The sequence below is a fragment of the Myotis daubentonii genome, chromosome 1 (genome assembly GCF_963259705.1).
Source record: "Myotis daubentonii chromosome 1, mMyoDau2.1, whole genome shotgun sequence".
In the NCBI taxonomy this organism is placed as follows: Eukaryota; Metazoa; Chordata; class Mammalia; order Chiroptera; family Vespertilionidae; genus Myotis; species Myotis daubentonii.
The window spans coordinates 30,975,109-30,991,627 of record NC_081840.1 but is presented as its reverse complement, the minus strand read 5'-3'; the positions used below and the strand labels follow the sequence as shown (position 1 = coordinate 30,991,627).

Sequence of the window (16,519 nt, the reverse complement as noted above, 5' to 3'; positions counted from 1 at the left end):
CAGTGCACAGTAAGGTTGTCAGTTTGATTCCTAGTCAAGGTATATAACTAGGTTGCAGGGATGAAGCAAGTGATTGATGTATTTCTCTCACACCGATGTTTCTCTCTCTCTTTCTCTCTCTCTTTCTCTCTCTCTCTCTCTCTCTCTCTCTCTCTCTCTCTCTCTCTCTAGGATCAATATTTTTTAAAGCCTAACATTAACAAAAGAAAAAGAATATTGGGACATGAAGTAGCTAGCTAATGAAAAGCAGAGGTGAAATATCACATTCAATATATTGTGAAAGCATCTCATCTACATATAGTTTAAACTACATCTCATGGGCTTTCTTTCTGTCTGTGCTAACCTCAACAGTACTGCGTTTTACTGTGGTTCCAGAAGAGCATTCTATGAGAAGTAGGCTCTTCCTAAAAACCTTGCTGGCTGCCTGAAATGGCACATGCAAACTAAAGCAGTTTCAGGAAGACACAGAAGGCTCTACCTGCCAGTTGGACCCTGGAGAAATATGAGTTTTACATCTGATACTAACTCATCTAAGCAAGAATTCTTTTATTAGATGATCACGCAATATGATACCCTGCTTCAAAAACTAGAGGCAAGATTTGTGAAAGGGCTGGTAAGGATTCTTGGATAAGAAACCCAGTCTTGGGAAACAACTTTTCGAGGGTGTTCTAAATTAGAAGCATATGGACTAATTTTCCTCGAAACACAGAACTTCACATTTAAAAAGGAACACTGCTCAGAAAAATGTGTTACATTTTTATGCAAACTCAAAACATTCCCACTGGGGGGGATTGGGGAGTCACAGGTTTGAAATGCTAAAATTAAAATGCCACTAGATCATTTCTCTTCCCCCCTAGTGACATGCTTACCATGCAAGACAATGTTAGCATGGGAATTAGAGTGGGAATAGACCAGGGTACACTTTTTAAAGTAATGGAGGCTAAAAATAAAAAAGATGTGAAAATATTGATTTGTTTACTGTGAGTATTTATTTGTGTGTAGAAAGTTAGAAAGATATGGTGAGTGAACTAGAAGAGGGAGCAAAAGGCAACTTAACAGACTATTGCAAAATAAGGCTGAGACAAAATGTTCAAAAACTTTAAAAAATGATTACACATGTCTAAAGATCTAAATCTGAAAAGCCCACACACATATATTACTATACACAACATGTTCAATATATAATTTTTTGAACTGGGCAAGTCATCTAAATTCTCTGAAAAATGAGATGACTAAATAAATACTCCTTTCACTTGAAAAATATTCCCATGAGTCTCCTATGCATTGAAAACACACGCACACACATTTTTATTTTCTTTGGGGGGTATTTTAAACTTAAAAATGTCTTTGTTACAACAAAATAAGCACATATCAATATCAAAGAAACACTGGGTTTGCAAACTTTATTTTGCTTCAAAAAGTAGTTGTACAAAATTCTACCTGGGCATGGAAGAGTGATAAGCTCCTGACGGTGTGTAAAGGGATCAACACTTTCACCAGGAACTGTTTGTGTTCTGCCTTAAGAGGTAAAGCAAAGCCATTGATAATACTAGGAAGAAGGAAAGAGACGTGAATTAGCAATGCTACCTCAACAAGCTAAACTAAGACAAACTGTTCTTGTGAGATTGGGTTAAATCTTAATCAGTTTATGACTGGTCCAGAGCAACCCAAAAACCATCCCAGGGGCAGTCAAGATTTCTTAGTTACTTCAAAGAATACATTTGAGTAGGCAGGAAATTTAAGAGAAGAAAATTGGCTTCTGATCTCCCAGCACAGGCTCCTGTGCTCTGAAACCTGGTTGGATGGTCCCCAAATCTTTTGTATCAACAACTCTTTATTCTTCCTCCCTCTTTTCCTTCCCTATATAATTGCCTGCCTTGCTCACTTATGACCTTTTCCATTTCTAGACAACATTCCTTCCTGTCCCTGATATCTCTGCTCAGACCAAGAATACCCTAGAGCCCAGCCCAGGAAGTTACAGAGAAAACCATGTGACTCTACCTTCTTTTTCTCCTCATATTAGGAGGAGAGACTAAGTAATCACATTGTCCAGTTACATTAGTCTCCCTTGTGTGTAGAAAGCTACACAACAGCTGTCTCTTTCCAATTCGTTCCACTGCACCAGGAAACAGCTGCTCAAGAACTACACCTGGGTCCATGGTTCCCTGGAACATGGCAATCTTCCCGATTTATTATAAACTTGCTTTCAAAAGATCTGGCAAAGGGCAGGTAGTCTAGAAACTAACAAGAATAAGATGTTTTGTGGTAACTGGTCTGACTGCAATCAGATGTACTGTCTGCGTAATGGGAAATAAATGCTAGCTCTTTCAGTCGTCCCAGCAGAATTGGCAATGCCTAAATGTGGAACAAGGGGAACAGGAAACCGCGTTTTGGAGTCAGTTGGGAAGCACGCTAAAGCACAAATGAGAGTATCAGATGTACATACAGCAATAGATCTAGGTCAGCATTTCCCTGCGCCACCTGAACCTAATTCACAGAACGATATTCACCTGAGATTAGCAATTGGCTAAAAATGTGCTTACCTTCCTAATATTTCCAGCAGTTCAGCTACACCATTGAAGTGTTCTGTTTCATAAACAAACCTTTAAGAAAGAGAAAGAGCAAGAGGGAGAGAGAGAGAGAGAGAGAGAGAGAGAGAGAGAGAGAGAGAGAGAGAGAGAGAGAGAGAGACATAAAGTCAGTACACTACATTCAAATATTTGAGGTTTACTTAATACTTCTATAAAACCACCAACTTTGCTTCTCCTTCTCCCCCCTCCCTCCACTTACCTTAGAAAAATATTGTTAATCTGTTTTCGGATAAATGCTCTAAGACCAAGAAACTTGCCATAAATTCTGTGTAAGACTGTTTTTAAGTAGTCCCGTTCCCGGGGGTCTTCGCTGTCAAATAGCTCCAAAAGCTGTTGTAAACGAAAGAGGGTGCTGTCAAAAGCGGTTTCAGGAAAGAATTTAGGAATTCTGCCACTCATTATTTAAAATCCTTTCCTTCCTTCCTCAAAAATTTATTGAGTACCTATTATGTGCCAGGCACAGTGCTAGCCTTTCAGAATACAGTGATAAATAATTCAGACAAGGGAGGGGGCTTATATTCTAGTGAAAAGACACACAATAACAATAACCATAACAATAATACTATGTAACACATATACAGTACTTAGTATGATCATCGGGCAATTTTCTAAGCAACCTACTTATATTACTGCCTCCGAGGTAGTTTTATTCCCATTTTACAGAGGAGGAATTTGGGAAGAGTGATGTTAAGTAAACTTGCCCATGGTCTCAAAGCTAATAAATGCTGGGCTAGGATTTGAACTCAAGCAGCCAAGGCCCTGGAGTCCATTATCTCAACAACTTCACTGCTGTGACATCAGGTACCCACTGAGCTTATGTTCCAGACATACAGTTAAGATAAGCCTTCAGCTCTACCAGAGCATACAAGTAAATGAAGCAACCAAAACCGAAGCAAACATCAACAAGTCCCTAACGATGCAGATAGTGTTTCTTTCAAGATCTTGGTTCTTGTTACATGGGTAAACAAATAAATATCATTGTAAATATTCATTGAGGTGAACATTCACATTTCTGTATGTATGTTATACATGAATAACATTGAAGTTCCCAATCATTTGTAAAGTCAGTAACATATGTCAACACAAAAACATGTACATGAATGTTCACAGCACTATTATCCATAATAGCCAAAAAGTAGGAAGAATCCAAATGGCAATCATCTGATGCATGGATAAGCAAAATATGCTACAATGAAAATATTATTTGGCCATAAAAAGGAATGAAGTACTGATATATGTTACTACACGAATAAACCTTTCAAACATCATACAAAGTGAAAGAAGCCAGTCAAAAAAAGCCACATATTGTATGAAATTAATAAATTGTATGAAATGTATAAATATCCCCCTTATATGAAATACAGAGAATAAGCAAATAAATAGAGTTATAAAGCAAAATGAGGAGGGACTAATGAGTATGGTGTATCTTTGGAGGACGATAAATTATATAGTAATGATGGTTACACAACTCTGTGACTATACTAAAAAACAATGAATTACAAAATATAAAAGGGTGAATTTTATGGTATATGAATTATATCTCAATAAAGCTGTTATTTTTTTTCTAAATGACAGTAGGCAGGTTTCTCTGGCTGAAGAACAAACTTAGAGACTGGTTTAAATTTTAATGAGTTTTTCATACATTCATTATCATAGCAATAAAGCAGAACTCATAGTTCTAATGTTGACTTTATAGCAAAACATTGCAAGAACATACAGACAGCATATAAATGAAAGCAAACTACCCCTAATTATCAAAAACCTATCAACATACAAAAGCATGATTTCAGGTGATTAAGACATGAGGCTAAGACTGACAGCAGAATATTATACTCAGTGAGTAGTTTCAATCAAATAAATTACCTACTTTTGTTTGGTGCTTTTCTTTGACTAAAAGGCAGAGTTCTAGACCAAAAACCTGGCCTTTCAATTAATGGCAGGGAGCACAAACTGAAGGACAGTCTTCAAAAGTGGGCAATGAGACAGATGCAATTTTTGGCTACACAATGTCATTCATCCATCCATTCATTGATTCAAAAACTGAGTATTTTGAATAAATATGTATGCAGACGCAATCTGCTTTCAGAAGCCTACTCTAATGAGGGATGGTGGTAAATAAACTGCAAGATAGGCGTTCAGGATGCTATATAAATACATAGCAGACATATCTACTCTATTTGGGAGAAGTGGAGTGATCAGGGAAGGCTTTTAGAGGAAATAATATCCAGACTGATCTATGAAGAAATTAGGAGCTAGAGATAGTGGAAGTGTTCGTGGCAGATTCAGTACCACATACCTTCACCAGCAGCCTATCGGAAAAGAAGATGCTGTTAAAATACCTGCCATTATCTCTACTCACCTGACCATGAAATCAATCAATCAATCAATCAATCAATCAATGCTAGCGATTGTCCTCATTGCTGGACACACACACACACACACACACACACACACAAACTTGGAGCCCACAGAAAAAGCAATAAGCAAGTCAACCATACGATTCCACAGAAAACAATCTAAAAAAAGAAAGACATGTGTCCCTATAGGCAAAGAAATGCCCCATGGCTCAGTATCTCTTATCTACTACATACACAAAATGACATAAGGTCTCTAACCTACCTATCCTATTCCTTGTTAATGAAATTATTAACCTTTTGAGTTCTATTTTTTCCTTTGGTTTCTATGTTTCAGTGTTGTAAAAGGGCTTAATGAATAATTTGCAACCAACATAAAAGGTTTGAGATGGTAAACTTAGCAAAACTTGAATCAACTATGCTCATGTATTGTTAATCTTAAGAGTTTAATAAAAATATAATAATTAAGCAAAAATTATTGAACTAATGTTTTCATTAGGCCCTTAAAGAAAATGCATTACCAGGCGCCTAACTTGAATCATTTACAAAGCCACAAGCACAATATATATATTATGTATATATATATATATATATATATATATATATATATATATATATATATATATAGAAGACTAATATGCAAATTGTCTCCTGGGGAGACCGGGATTCGACTGCTCGCTATGACGTTCACTGACCACCAGGGGGTGGCACCAAACGAAGGAAGGCCCCAGCCAGCAGCTGGCACCAGGGAAGGAAGGCCCGGCCGGCAGCCGGAAGGCCCTGATCAGCCCTGATCACCAGCCAGGCCTAGGGACGCTACCCGTGCATGAATTTTGTGCATCGGGCCTCTAATGTTCTTTAAGAAAGAAAGATATATAAATTACTTTCTTGCTAGTCCACAGAACACACTCTTGATGATTTTATTATGTATGAGACAAAGGAACTAGTATAATAGTGCACAGGCGAAGAAAGGGGAGTAGGATAAGCTGATTTCCCAAACAAAATAATATGTGTGTGCTTAGTCACATATAAACTATAAAAACTGCCCCCCACAAAAAAAGCAATGAAAATATAATCCAGCATTTGTATGCCTGGGGGAACTGTGCCCCCTACAACATAACAGGCAACTGGTTGTCAAAAAAGAAGCTGGAGAGTTCCCAAGGTGGTTACAGAGCAAAGACAGACTTGTCACCATGCAGAAGCTAACAAACAGGGATGAATTGAGTAGTGGTTTAACCAAAGAACCTCCTTTGAAGCTCATAATAAACCAACAGTGAAATGAGAAGGGCAAATGAAAAAGGCAGTAAGGGTTTCTTCCAGTTAAAAATGGGGACTGGACCTCTATCTTCTTGAACCCTCCCTGACATGAGAGTTAAGAAATAAAAACTGAAGGAAATACAGGGCACAGAGGACTAGAGAGCAGATTAGACAAGTTTGTACATTTTTCAAAGATGGAAAGTGGATGGCAAGGCGTAACTATCTTGGGTTTCCTCTTTTTCCACTCTGCTAAGTGTTTTTTCCATTCTGCCAGCAGGGAGGGAAGCTGACAAGAAACCAATTCACACCAGAGAACCCTTAACAGGTTTTAGAACTGAGGGCACCAGATATATCTGATGGCAAAGGTGTAAGGAGCTAAAAACAGGAAGATGGTTGAAAGTTTGCAGGAGTAACAAGACCTCCCAGATCCCTGCCCCACACAGTGCACTGACGATTTATAATTGAAGTCTGGAGACAATAAATAAATGAGCAAGTCTCTAGCACTGGGGACATTGCACAGAGCAAGTGAAGCCTTCACTGAAAATAATGGGGTTAAATGAAACTCTGAATGCTGAAGAGTGAGATCTTTGCCAGCCCCCTTCCCTGACTAAGCTCCCAATTCTAGATGAGGCAGGAGATTAGGAGGTCCATTTTTAGAGAAACTGACAACCTTGAGAGGAAACACCTATACACATACTAATGAAATGGCAAGGTCTCTACCCAATATACCACGTCCCCTCAAACATCAGCATGTGCACACACACATGCACAGAGAGGCCCTAATAGGTTTTCTGATTACTAACATCCTATATAATAAAAGCCTAGGTGGTCCTCGCGCCTCGCACGCAATGTCATCACAAGATAGCTGCCCCAAGATGGCCACACGCACAGCGGAGGTGGGGCCCCACGGCAGCTCTGTGCAGTGAGACCTGAGGGTCCCGCGGCTCTGCGCAGTGTGGAGGAGGCCTGTCCCGGCATCTCCGCTGCCTCGAGCGGAGGAGGCGGGTCGCGGCATGGGAGGGCAGTTGTGGGAGATCAAGCCGACAGGGGAGCAGTTAGGGGCAATCAGGCAGGTGAGCAGTTAGGAGCCAGCAGTCCCAGATTGTGAGAGGGATGTCCGACTGACGGTTTTCCCAAGGGGGTGCCAGGTTGGAGAGGGTGCAGGCTGGGCTGAGGGACACCACCCCCCCTGCACAGATTTTGTGCATCAGGCCTCTAGTCTACACACACACACACACACACACACACACACACACACTGAGTGACCAGATTATTATGACCACCTGACGTTTGTAGGCAAATTAGCTATAATTTCATGCTGAAGTTGCTAGAGGGCCAGACCATTATAAATAGGGAAGCAGGTTGTTTACCACCACAGTGGAAGTGATTTTTTTCTAAAGATATGGGTAAACAGTGCAATTTAACAGCCTTTGAACATGGGATATATATGGGTATACATATATACACACACATACATACACTAAGTGGCCAGATTATTATGACCACCCCATCAGTACTTCCTTGGGCCGCCTTTTGCCTTCAATACTATGGCGATTCTTCTTGGCATTGACTCCACGAGATGTTGAAAGGTGATGCGAGGAATCTGACACCATGACTGATGAATAGCACTGTCCAGTTCTGTGAGATTTGATGGTTGTGGAACCAGCTGCCTGATGGCTCTTTTAACTTCATCCCACAAATGCTCAATTGGATTGAGATCTGGTGATTGTGGGGGCCACCTAAGCAAGGTAAAGTCTCCCTCATGACCTTGAAACCACTCCTGCACAATACGAGCACCGTGGCATGGCGCATTGTCTTGTTGGAAGAAGCCATCTCCACAGGGATACACCATCAACATGATAGGATGAACTTAGTCAGCAATGATACCTAGGTATGTTGTGCTATTCAGACGTTGTTCCGTATGAATTAAAGGGCCTAAACATGCCAGGAAAACATGCCCCAAACAATGACACTGCCCCCACCAGCTTGAAGGGTTGTACTCATGCATGTGTGGTGCATGCTTTCATGCTGTTTCCGCCAAATTCTCACTCTGCCATCTGCATGATGCAACTGGAAACGTGATTCATCTGACCACATGACTTTTCCAATGCTCAACTGTCCAATCCTTGTGTTCCTGTGCAAATTGGAGACGTTTTATCTTGGTAACTGCAGACAGCAAAGGTGTTCGAACAGGCCTTTGGCTTCCATATCCCATATGATGTAGTGTACAGCTAATTTTCCTACAAATGTCAGGTGGTCATAATAATCTGGCCACTCAGTGTGTGTGTGTGTGTGTGTGTGTGTGTATGTATGTATGTATAGATATATAGATATAGATATATCCCACATTCAAAGGTTGTTAAATCACATTGTTTACCCATATCTTCAGAAAAAAATCACTTCTACTATTGTGGTAAACAACCTGCTTCCTTATTTATAATGGTCTGGCTCTCTAGCAACTTCAGCATGAAATTATAGCTAATTTGCCTACAAACGTCAGGTGATCATAATAATCTGGCCACTCAGTGTATATAAAAGCCTAATATACTAAGTGTCCGAACAGTCTACCAGTCACTATGACATGCACTGACCACCAGTGGGCAGACACTGACCACCAGTAGGCTAGCTTGCTGCTGGGGTCCAGCCAATCGGGACTGGGTGAGACAGGCCGGACATGCCCTGAAGCCCTCCCACAGTCTCTCCCTGGCCAGCTGGCCCCCATAAGCCCCAATCAGCCCGATAGCTGGCCAGGCCAAAGGACCCCACCCGTGCACGAATTTGTGCACCGGGAAAGATAAAACATAAAAGTCAGAGACCAAAATGCTCACAAAGAACTGAGTAGTTACAATACAAGCAATAGAAAAAACTGCAAAATTAAGATAGGTTCTATCTATAACAGACTCAAAAATAAACAAGTGTATCCAATCCCTGAAATAAAAACAACATACTATTACAGATGAATATTCAGAAAATAAGTAAGAGCTTTAGGAAACTCAAAATGTAACAGGAAAAAAAAACCCCACAGAAAGACTGGAACATTAAAATGAGCCAATCTACCATGAAAATATAACAAGAAGACAAATAAAGGGTGTCCCCAAAAAATGTATACACACTTTGACAGCTGATAACTCACTTAATTTTCACTCTTTTTCAGATTTAACTGATTTAAAATAAATGGGTGATGCCAGACTATGCTTTGAACAAATAAAATTTATCCTCAAGTGCCACTAGACTTTTTTTTATGGGGATACATGAAAGATAAAGTTTATGGTACGAAACTGGCAACAGTTGACAAGTTGAGGGCACACAAATACTGAATGAAATGACTCTTGATGTTTGTGATTCCATTGCTTCGCATTATCAGCAGTGCCTGAGCCAGAAGGGTCATCAGTTTGAAAACAGGCATTGACCAAAAAAAGTATTCATTTCTGCAGATTCTTTAAATTTTGAAAATGAACTATATATTCTATATATATATATATATAACGACCATAACGACCAGTCGCTATGACACCCAGTGTGGCCAGCGAATCAGCCCGATCAGGGAGTGGGGCCAGCCAGCCAACCTCGCAGCCCCTCCCCGCTGCCGGCCTGCCCCTGACCGGACTCTTCCACCCCAATCAAGAGTGGGACCAGCTGGCCAAAAGGCTCTCCCTTCCCCCCAGCCAGCCCGCCCCACCACAGTAGGCCCACAGCCCCCCCCCAACCCCCCCCCCCCTGGCCTGAGCCTGATCGCATCCCCTCCACCCAATAGCCGGCAGGTGTGGGCAGCCAACCTCCCGCAGCTCCTCCCCCTGGCCGCCCCACCCCTGATCTGCACCTCCCACCCCAATAGGGGGCAGGGCTGGCCGGCCAACCTCCTGCAGTCCCTCAACCCGGCTAGCCATGCCCCTGATGGGCCCCCACCACCCTGATCGGCCCACAGCCCCTCCCCCTGGCCAGTCCCGCCCCTAATCACCCCCCCCCCCCACCTCAATAGGAGGCAGGCCAGCTGGTCAACCTCCTGCAACCCCTCTCCTTGCCTGGCCCCACCCCAGATTGTCCCCCCTACCCCAATCAGGGGCAGGGCGGGCCAGCCAACCACACATGGCACCTCCCCCAGGTTGCTGGCTCCTGATCGCCCCCCCCCACCCATTTGGAAGTGGGGCCAGCCGGCCCACCACCCACAGCCCCTCCCCACAGCCAGCCCCACCCCTGATCAGCCCCCACCACCCCAAATGGCCTGTGGCCCCTCCCCCCAGACAGCTCCGCCCCTGATCGCCCCACACACACACCAATCGAGGGTGGAGCTGGCCAGTCAACCTCCCACGGCCCCTCCACCAGCCTCTGACTCCCAATCAGCCCCTCCCATCACATTCGGGGGCAGGGCTGGCTAGCCCACCACCCACAGCCCCTCCCCATGGATGGCCCCATCCCAAATCACCCCCAAATTGGGGGCAGGACCCATCAGCCAATCGCCCGCGGCCCCTCCCCCCAGCCAGCCTGGCCCTGATCAGGCCCCAGTCAGGCCCCAATTGGGGCGGGCCAGCTGGCCATCCACAGGCTGGGCTGGCCAGACCCCATCCGTGCATGAATTCATGCACTGGGCCTCTATTATGTTAATAAAAACTGACTTTATAATCATTCAAAGTGTGTATACATTGCCCAGCCGGTGTGGCTCGGTGGATAGAGAGTGTTTACATTTCTAGGACACCCTGAATAATATCCTATATAATAAAAGGCTAATATGCAAATCGACCAAATGGCAAAGACCAGTCACTATGACATGCACTGACCACCAGGGGGCAGATGCTCAATGCAGGAGCTCCCCCTAGTGGTCAGTGTGCTCCCACAGGGGGAGCGCCGCTCAGCCAGAAGCTGGGCTCACAGCTGGCAAGTGCAGCAGTGGTGGTGGGAGCCTGTCCCGCCTCCATGGCAGCGCTAAGGATGTCCAACTGATGGCTTAGGCTCTGCGGGGAGCAGGCCTAAGCCAGGAGTCGGACATCCCCCAAGGGCTCCCTGACTGCAAGAGGGTGCAGGCCAGGCTGAGGGACCCCCGAGTGCCTGGATTTCATGCACCGGGCCTCTAGTATATATATAAGATAAGAAAAATTGAGGAACAATTCAAAAGTCCAACACATGACCAATAGGAATGCCAAAAAGGCACAGGGACAGAAAAAGAGAAAATGAAGAGAAGGAAATTATCTGAGAAAGAATTCAAATTTTCAGAAAAAAGGATATGAGCTTCAATATATAGAGAGTCATTATGTCCTCTGCACAGTAAATAAAGACCCACAACAAAGCACAACACTGAAATTTCCGGACACTGAGGACAAAGAGTAGATCTCAAAAGCTTACAGAGAAAATAAGAACAATAAAGGATGAGGAGTTCGGCTGACATAGGCCTTCTCAATACCAACATTGGAAAATAGAAGAAAATGAACCAATTCCTTAAAACTTCTGAAGGAGGCTGGATTCCAACCTATAAATCTATACATAGACAAAATGTCAATCAAGTATGTGGATAGAATAAAGACATTTTCAGAAAAACAGTTCTCAAAAATTGTTGTAATATTGTAATTTATAATAAGGAATATGTATTTGGTCTTCTTCCACTATTCTTGACACATAGCTCCTAAAACCCTTGGAATTTCCTAAGTGAAGGATTACAGGTTCAATTCCTGGGCATGTACCTTGGTTGCAGGTTCAATCACTGCCCCAGCCTGGGGGGGTGCACGGGAGACAACCGATCAATGTGTGTGTCTCTCTCACATCCATGTTCTCTCTCTCTCTCTCTCTCTCTCTCTCTCTCTCTCTCTCTCTCTCTCTCCCCCCCCTCCCCCCTCCCTTCCATGCTCTCGTGAAAATCATAGCCTCCGGTGAGGATTAACAATAATAAAAATTATAATAATAAAATTAGTATTCTAAATGTTTTCACCCAAAATAAAATCAGACCTCCACATTTCTGGCTGTTTTTAACCTTAGCTGTTCTACTACTTAAAAAAATTATATCTTCCTAATACCTTCACCTTGAACAAGTAATGCACATGAAGAAAACAGCTCAGAACCCAGAAACAAGAGCCAGTGGTAGCTTGACTCCAATGAATCAGAACAATTCAATACAAAGTAAGCCAACCAATGAGAGAACACAGTGTTGACAAGGGATCAAAATGTTGCACATGCCCTTGCTGGTTTGGCTCGGTGGATAGAGCGTTGGCATGTGGACTAAAGGGTCCCAGGTTCAATTCCACCAAGAGCACATGCACGGCTTGCAGGCTCAATCCCCAGTAGAGGGTATACAGGAGGCAGCCAAGAAATGATTCTCTCTCCTCATTGATGTTTCTCTCCCTCTCTCTCTCCCTTTCTCTCTCCCCCCCCTTCTTCTCTGAAATAAAGATTTTTTTTTTTAATGTTGCATGTTATGTCCTAGCCGGTTTGGCTAAGTGGATAGAGCGTTCGATTCCAGTCAAGGGCACATGACCAGGTTGCAGGCTTGATGCCCCAGTAGGAGGCATGCAAGAGGCAACCAATCAATGATTCTCTCTCATCATTGATGTTTCTATCTCTCTCCCCCTCTCCCTTCCTCTCTGAAATCAATAAAAATATATATATATTTTTTTAATGTTGCACATTATAAGCTTCTAGCAATCTGACTTCAAGACCCCTAAGGAACTTCAGTATAGAAATTTCAAAGGTACAAATCATACAAATATGAACTCAACCAAGTCATAAGCTTTTATCTTCTTATTCTTCTTCCTCTTTTTCTTCTTCCTTTTTTTTTTTTTATTAATCCTTACCCGGGGATATTTTTCCATTGATTTTTAGGGAGAGTGGAAGAGAGAAGGAAAGACAGGGAGGGAGAGAAACATCGATGTGATTGGTTGTCTCCGAACTATGTGCCCTTGACTGGAATCAAACCAGGGACTCTCTGGTCCATAGGCCGATGTTCTATCCACTGACCCAAACAGTCTAGGGCTATTTTCTTCTTAATTTCAGGCATTCTTCTCACAAACTGGAAGTCCGTTTTTTTCCTCTCTTAAGCACTTATTTTATCTGATTCAAGAAAACCTGTGACTTAAATCTTTAAGACAACCAATCTGGTCAGCTTTCTAAGACACAGCTGTTATGCTACAGACCGATGCACTTCATGGATGCAGGACACATAACTAGCTATAGAATCTGCAAGTCCTAATGCAAAATGAAAATGCAGTGCTTCTTGTTCAAAAATTATTAGAAATTTCGAGCCAGCAACAGCAAAGTATTAAACCAAGCACAAGGCCCTTCCAAGCCCGGGCCCTGTGCCACTGCACAGTTGCACACCCATGAAGCTGGCTCTGGATGCAGGACTCGAAGCAGTGATGCCCTTTTATAAAGTATTTGAGTTACAGGTGGACAGGATGGGAAGAGGTGATTTATTGTTAACTGGTAATGGCTATCTGATAAAATTCCTAGTAGAAATAAATTCTCCTAAAGACTCTGAAGAGAGAAATGTAAACATTTTAACATATTCAAGAACTTGTTCAGGAAACAGTTCTTTGCATTGGAATTAAGATTCAAGGCCTCGTGGAATTTATTTCAGTTTAGAACTTAAATTTTTTAATGAGCTGTCATGTCCAATTTGTCTTGAGATTTTAAAAACACAACTAAAGGTCACTTTTAAGGACAGACTGAATGATTTGCATAATCTGCATAATAAATAAGGCACCTTTCTGCTAAGATAACTGCAAATGTGAGACACAAATTACTAAATAGCATTGTACAGCAGTACATATGTTTATGGGGATACTTGAATAGTATGTCTCTTAGCAACCACCAACTGCTTTCCAGAATTGCAAAGTGGTTGAAAGCAGTCTTTAGAAATATGCTGCTAAACTCTTGCCACAATGATCCATCCAATGAAATAATTCAAGGTTTTGTCAATTCATTTTGATCTAATGGGGAGATAATAAAGAAACCATTTTCCAAACCATCCTAACACAGATGAAAATTACCTTTATTGGGAAGAGAGAAAGTTGTTCCATAAGCCCAGGCAAGCCTACACACTACAGTGATAGAAGGCAGTTACCAAGTTAGCTAAGTCTAAAATCAACATTACCATATACAATGCACTGTGTAATCAATTGACTATCTCTGATAAATCTGACAGCTTTCTTGTGTAAAGACTTAAGATTAAGTACATAAAAAATGGTAAAGGTTGTGTAAATCTAGATTTAATAAAAATTGCAATGAAATTTAAGCAAGCCAGTCATTCTTAAATTAAAAAAACCCAAAAAACAGCAAACTGTTCAAAGGTACAGGTCACAGACCATTTTGTCAGACTCATACAAAAATCTGGATTTTTCAGCCCTAGTTGGTTTGGCTCAGTGGATAGAGCATTGGCTTGTGGACTCAAGAGTCTCAAGTTCGATTCCAGTCAAGGGCACATGCCCGGGTTGCGGGCTCCATCCCTAGTGTGGGGAGTGCACGAGGCAGTCAATCAATGATTCTCTCTCATCATTGATGTTTCTATCTCTCCCTCTCCCTTCCTCTCTGAAATCAATAAAAATAATTTTTTTAAAAAAATCTGGATTTTCAGCTTATCTTGAAAAATTAGAAGATGTAGCAACACTTGGCCCACTTACCTACCTACTGGCCAGCAGTTAGCAGGAGCAGACTGGCAGCAGGGCCGAAGCTCCCTAAGTCACCACTGTGTCCATCACTCCTTTCGTCACATTCGAACTACTTCATTTTGTACCACTTGTCTGGCCTCTGTAAAGATTTGAATGTGCCATCCTGGTTCTCACATATTAACAAGTGCATGCTCCTGGTACTAATAAACATTCACTTTCAACACTGATTGGAAGAAACCAGTTGGCCAATTGGAACTGATGAGAATCCAAGGACAGGAGAGACTACGTGTAACATCTTTTAAAAATTCCAACAGCCAGGGAAGAACCATAAAAATAGAGTCCAAAGGGTTTTTTTTGTTGTTGTTGTTTTAGAATGTTGAAAGTTAGATTTCAAAAACTCTATATAACACACGAGGTAAGACATAAGACACCAATACCATATGACTTCATGGAGTGAGGCTATTCAAGAAAACGTATGAAAGAAAGTTCTCAAAACAAGAACTGATACCAATAAAAACAGTGGTGACAGCAGCAGTGTGACATTTACTGACTACTTAGTATGTGTCAGGAATTGTTCTATGGGCTTATTTATGTATTCAATTATTAAATCTCCACAACATCCTTTCAACATAATTACTATTACATTGTGGATATTTTCCACCTACTTTCCAGAATAGATGAGGCATAGAGTACTTAATGTAATTTGCCCAAGGTCACACACTAAAAAATGGTAGAGCCTGAATGCAAACCCGTTTCTACACTTAAGCAGTAATCTATACTGCTTCCTGATGAGTAAGAAACATGGGAAGTATTGAAAAGGGCTCCTGAGGCAACACAGGAAGCTTTCCATCAAGCTTCAGATTTTAAAAGGACACATACAAATGATGAAAGGAAGGAAACATAATGAATGTTAAATATAAAGGAATGGCACTGTCTTACAAAAATAATCTTAGGAAGGCTAATGCACAAAATCATCTGAGGTTTACGCAGGGCAACCAAATGAAAACGTACTTATAACTGAAATATTTTGACTATTCTTACCTATTATAACATATATGTTCATTATTTTTAATGCAAAAAGTAGAGAAATACAAAAATTAGAAAGTGAAGACCATCACATATAATCACATCACATCTGGCAATTAACAACAATTTGTATACCTCCTTCCAAAATTTTCAGTGCATATACAAATAATCCTTTTCCCTAAAATATCAGGCTGAGGCTCCAAAAAAAAAAAAAGAAAAGAAAAAAAAAATCACACTGCTTAAAAAGTACATGTTTCATTTAAAAACAGATCAAGTATAGCTCTATCTCATTATTTTCACAAATTTAGGATTATTTCACTATATAAATGTTCAGTTTATTCAACCAACCCCCTACTGAGGAACTTTTAAATTGTTTCCATCTTTCTAAGAATTATTAAAAATGATGCATTCAATATCCTTGTACATGTATCTTTGTATACATACCTATTTCTCATGGACTTGCTCAGTCAAAATTTAAGTTGATATAATACTAACAGATTTCCTCTTCAGAGAATTATGCCAATTTAATGTATGCATGTATGTATGTATGTATCTATTTACACATTTTCTTACGGGTTTTACGGTGTACCAAGAAGGGACTTTTCTACCCAAGCCTCTATTGTATTTCATTCTCCTCTACCCATACCACAATTCAAAATGAATGTTTACCTTTACAATATATTTTAATAGCAAATATCATTCA

General features: G+C 41.3%; 1 protein-coding gene across 5 annotated transcripts in view; it reads right to left on the bottom strand.

Moving 5' to 3' along the window:
* Positions 1–16,519, bottom strand: part of PPP2R5E (protein phosphatase 2 regulatory subunit B'epsilon) — a 173,401-nt gene that overhangs the window by 18,683 nt on the left and 138,199 nt on the right. For all 5 annotated transcript variants that reach the window (XM_059694039.1, XM_059694059.1, XM_059694068.1 and 2 more), the window contains 3 exons: positions 2,791–2,921; positions 2,544–2,603; positions 1,441–1,549 (listed from right to left, as the gene is read on the bottom strand). In XM_059694039.1, the coding sequence (XP_059550022.1) occupies positions 1,441–1,549; positions 2,544–2,603; positions 2,791–2,921 (300 nt within the window). The remainder of the gene's footprint in view (positions 1–1,440; positions 1,550–2,543; positions 2,604–2,790; positions 2,922–16,519) is intronic.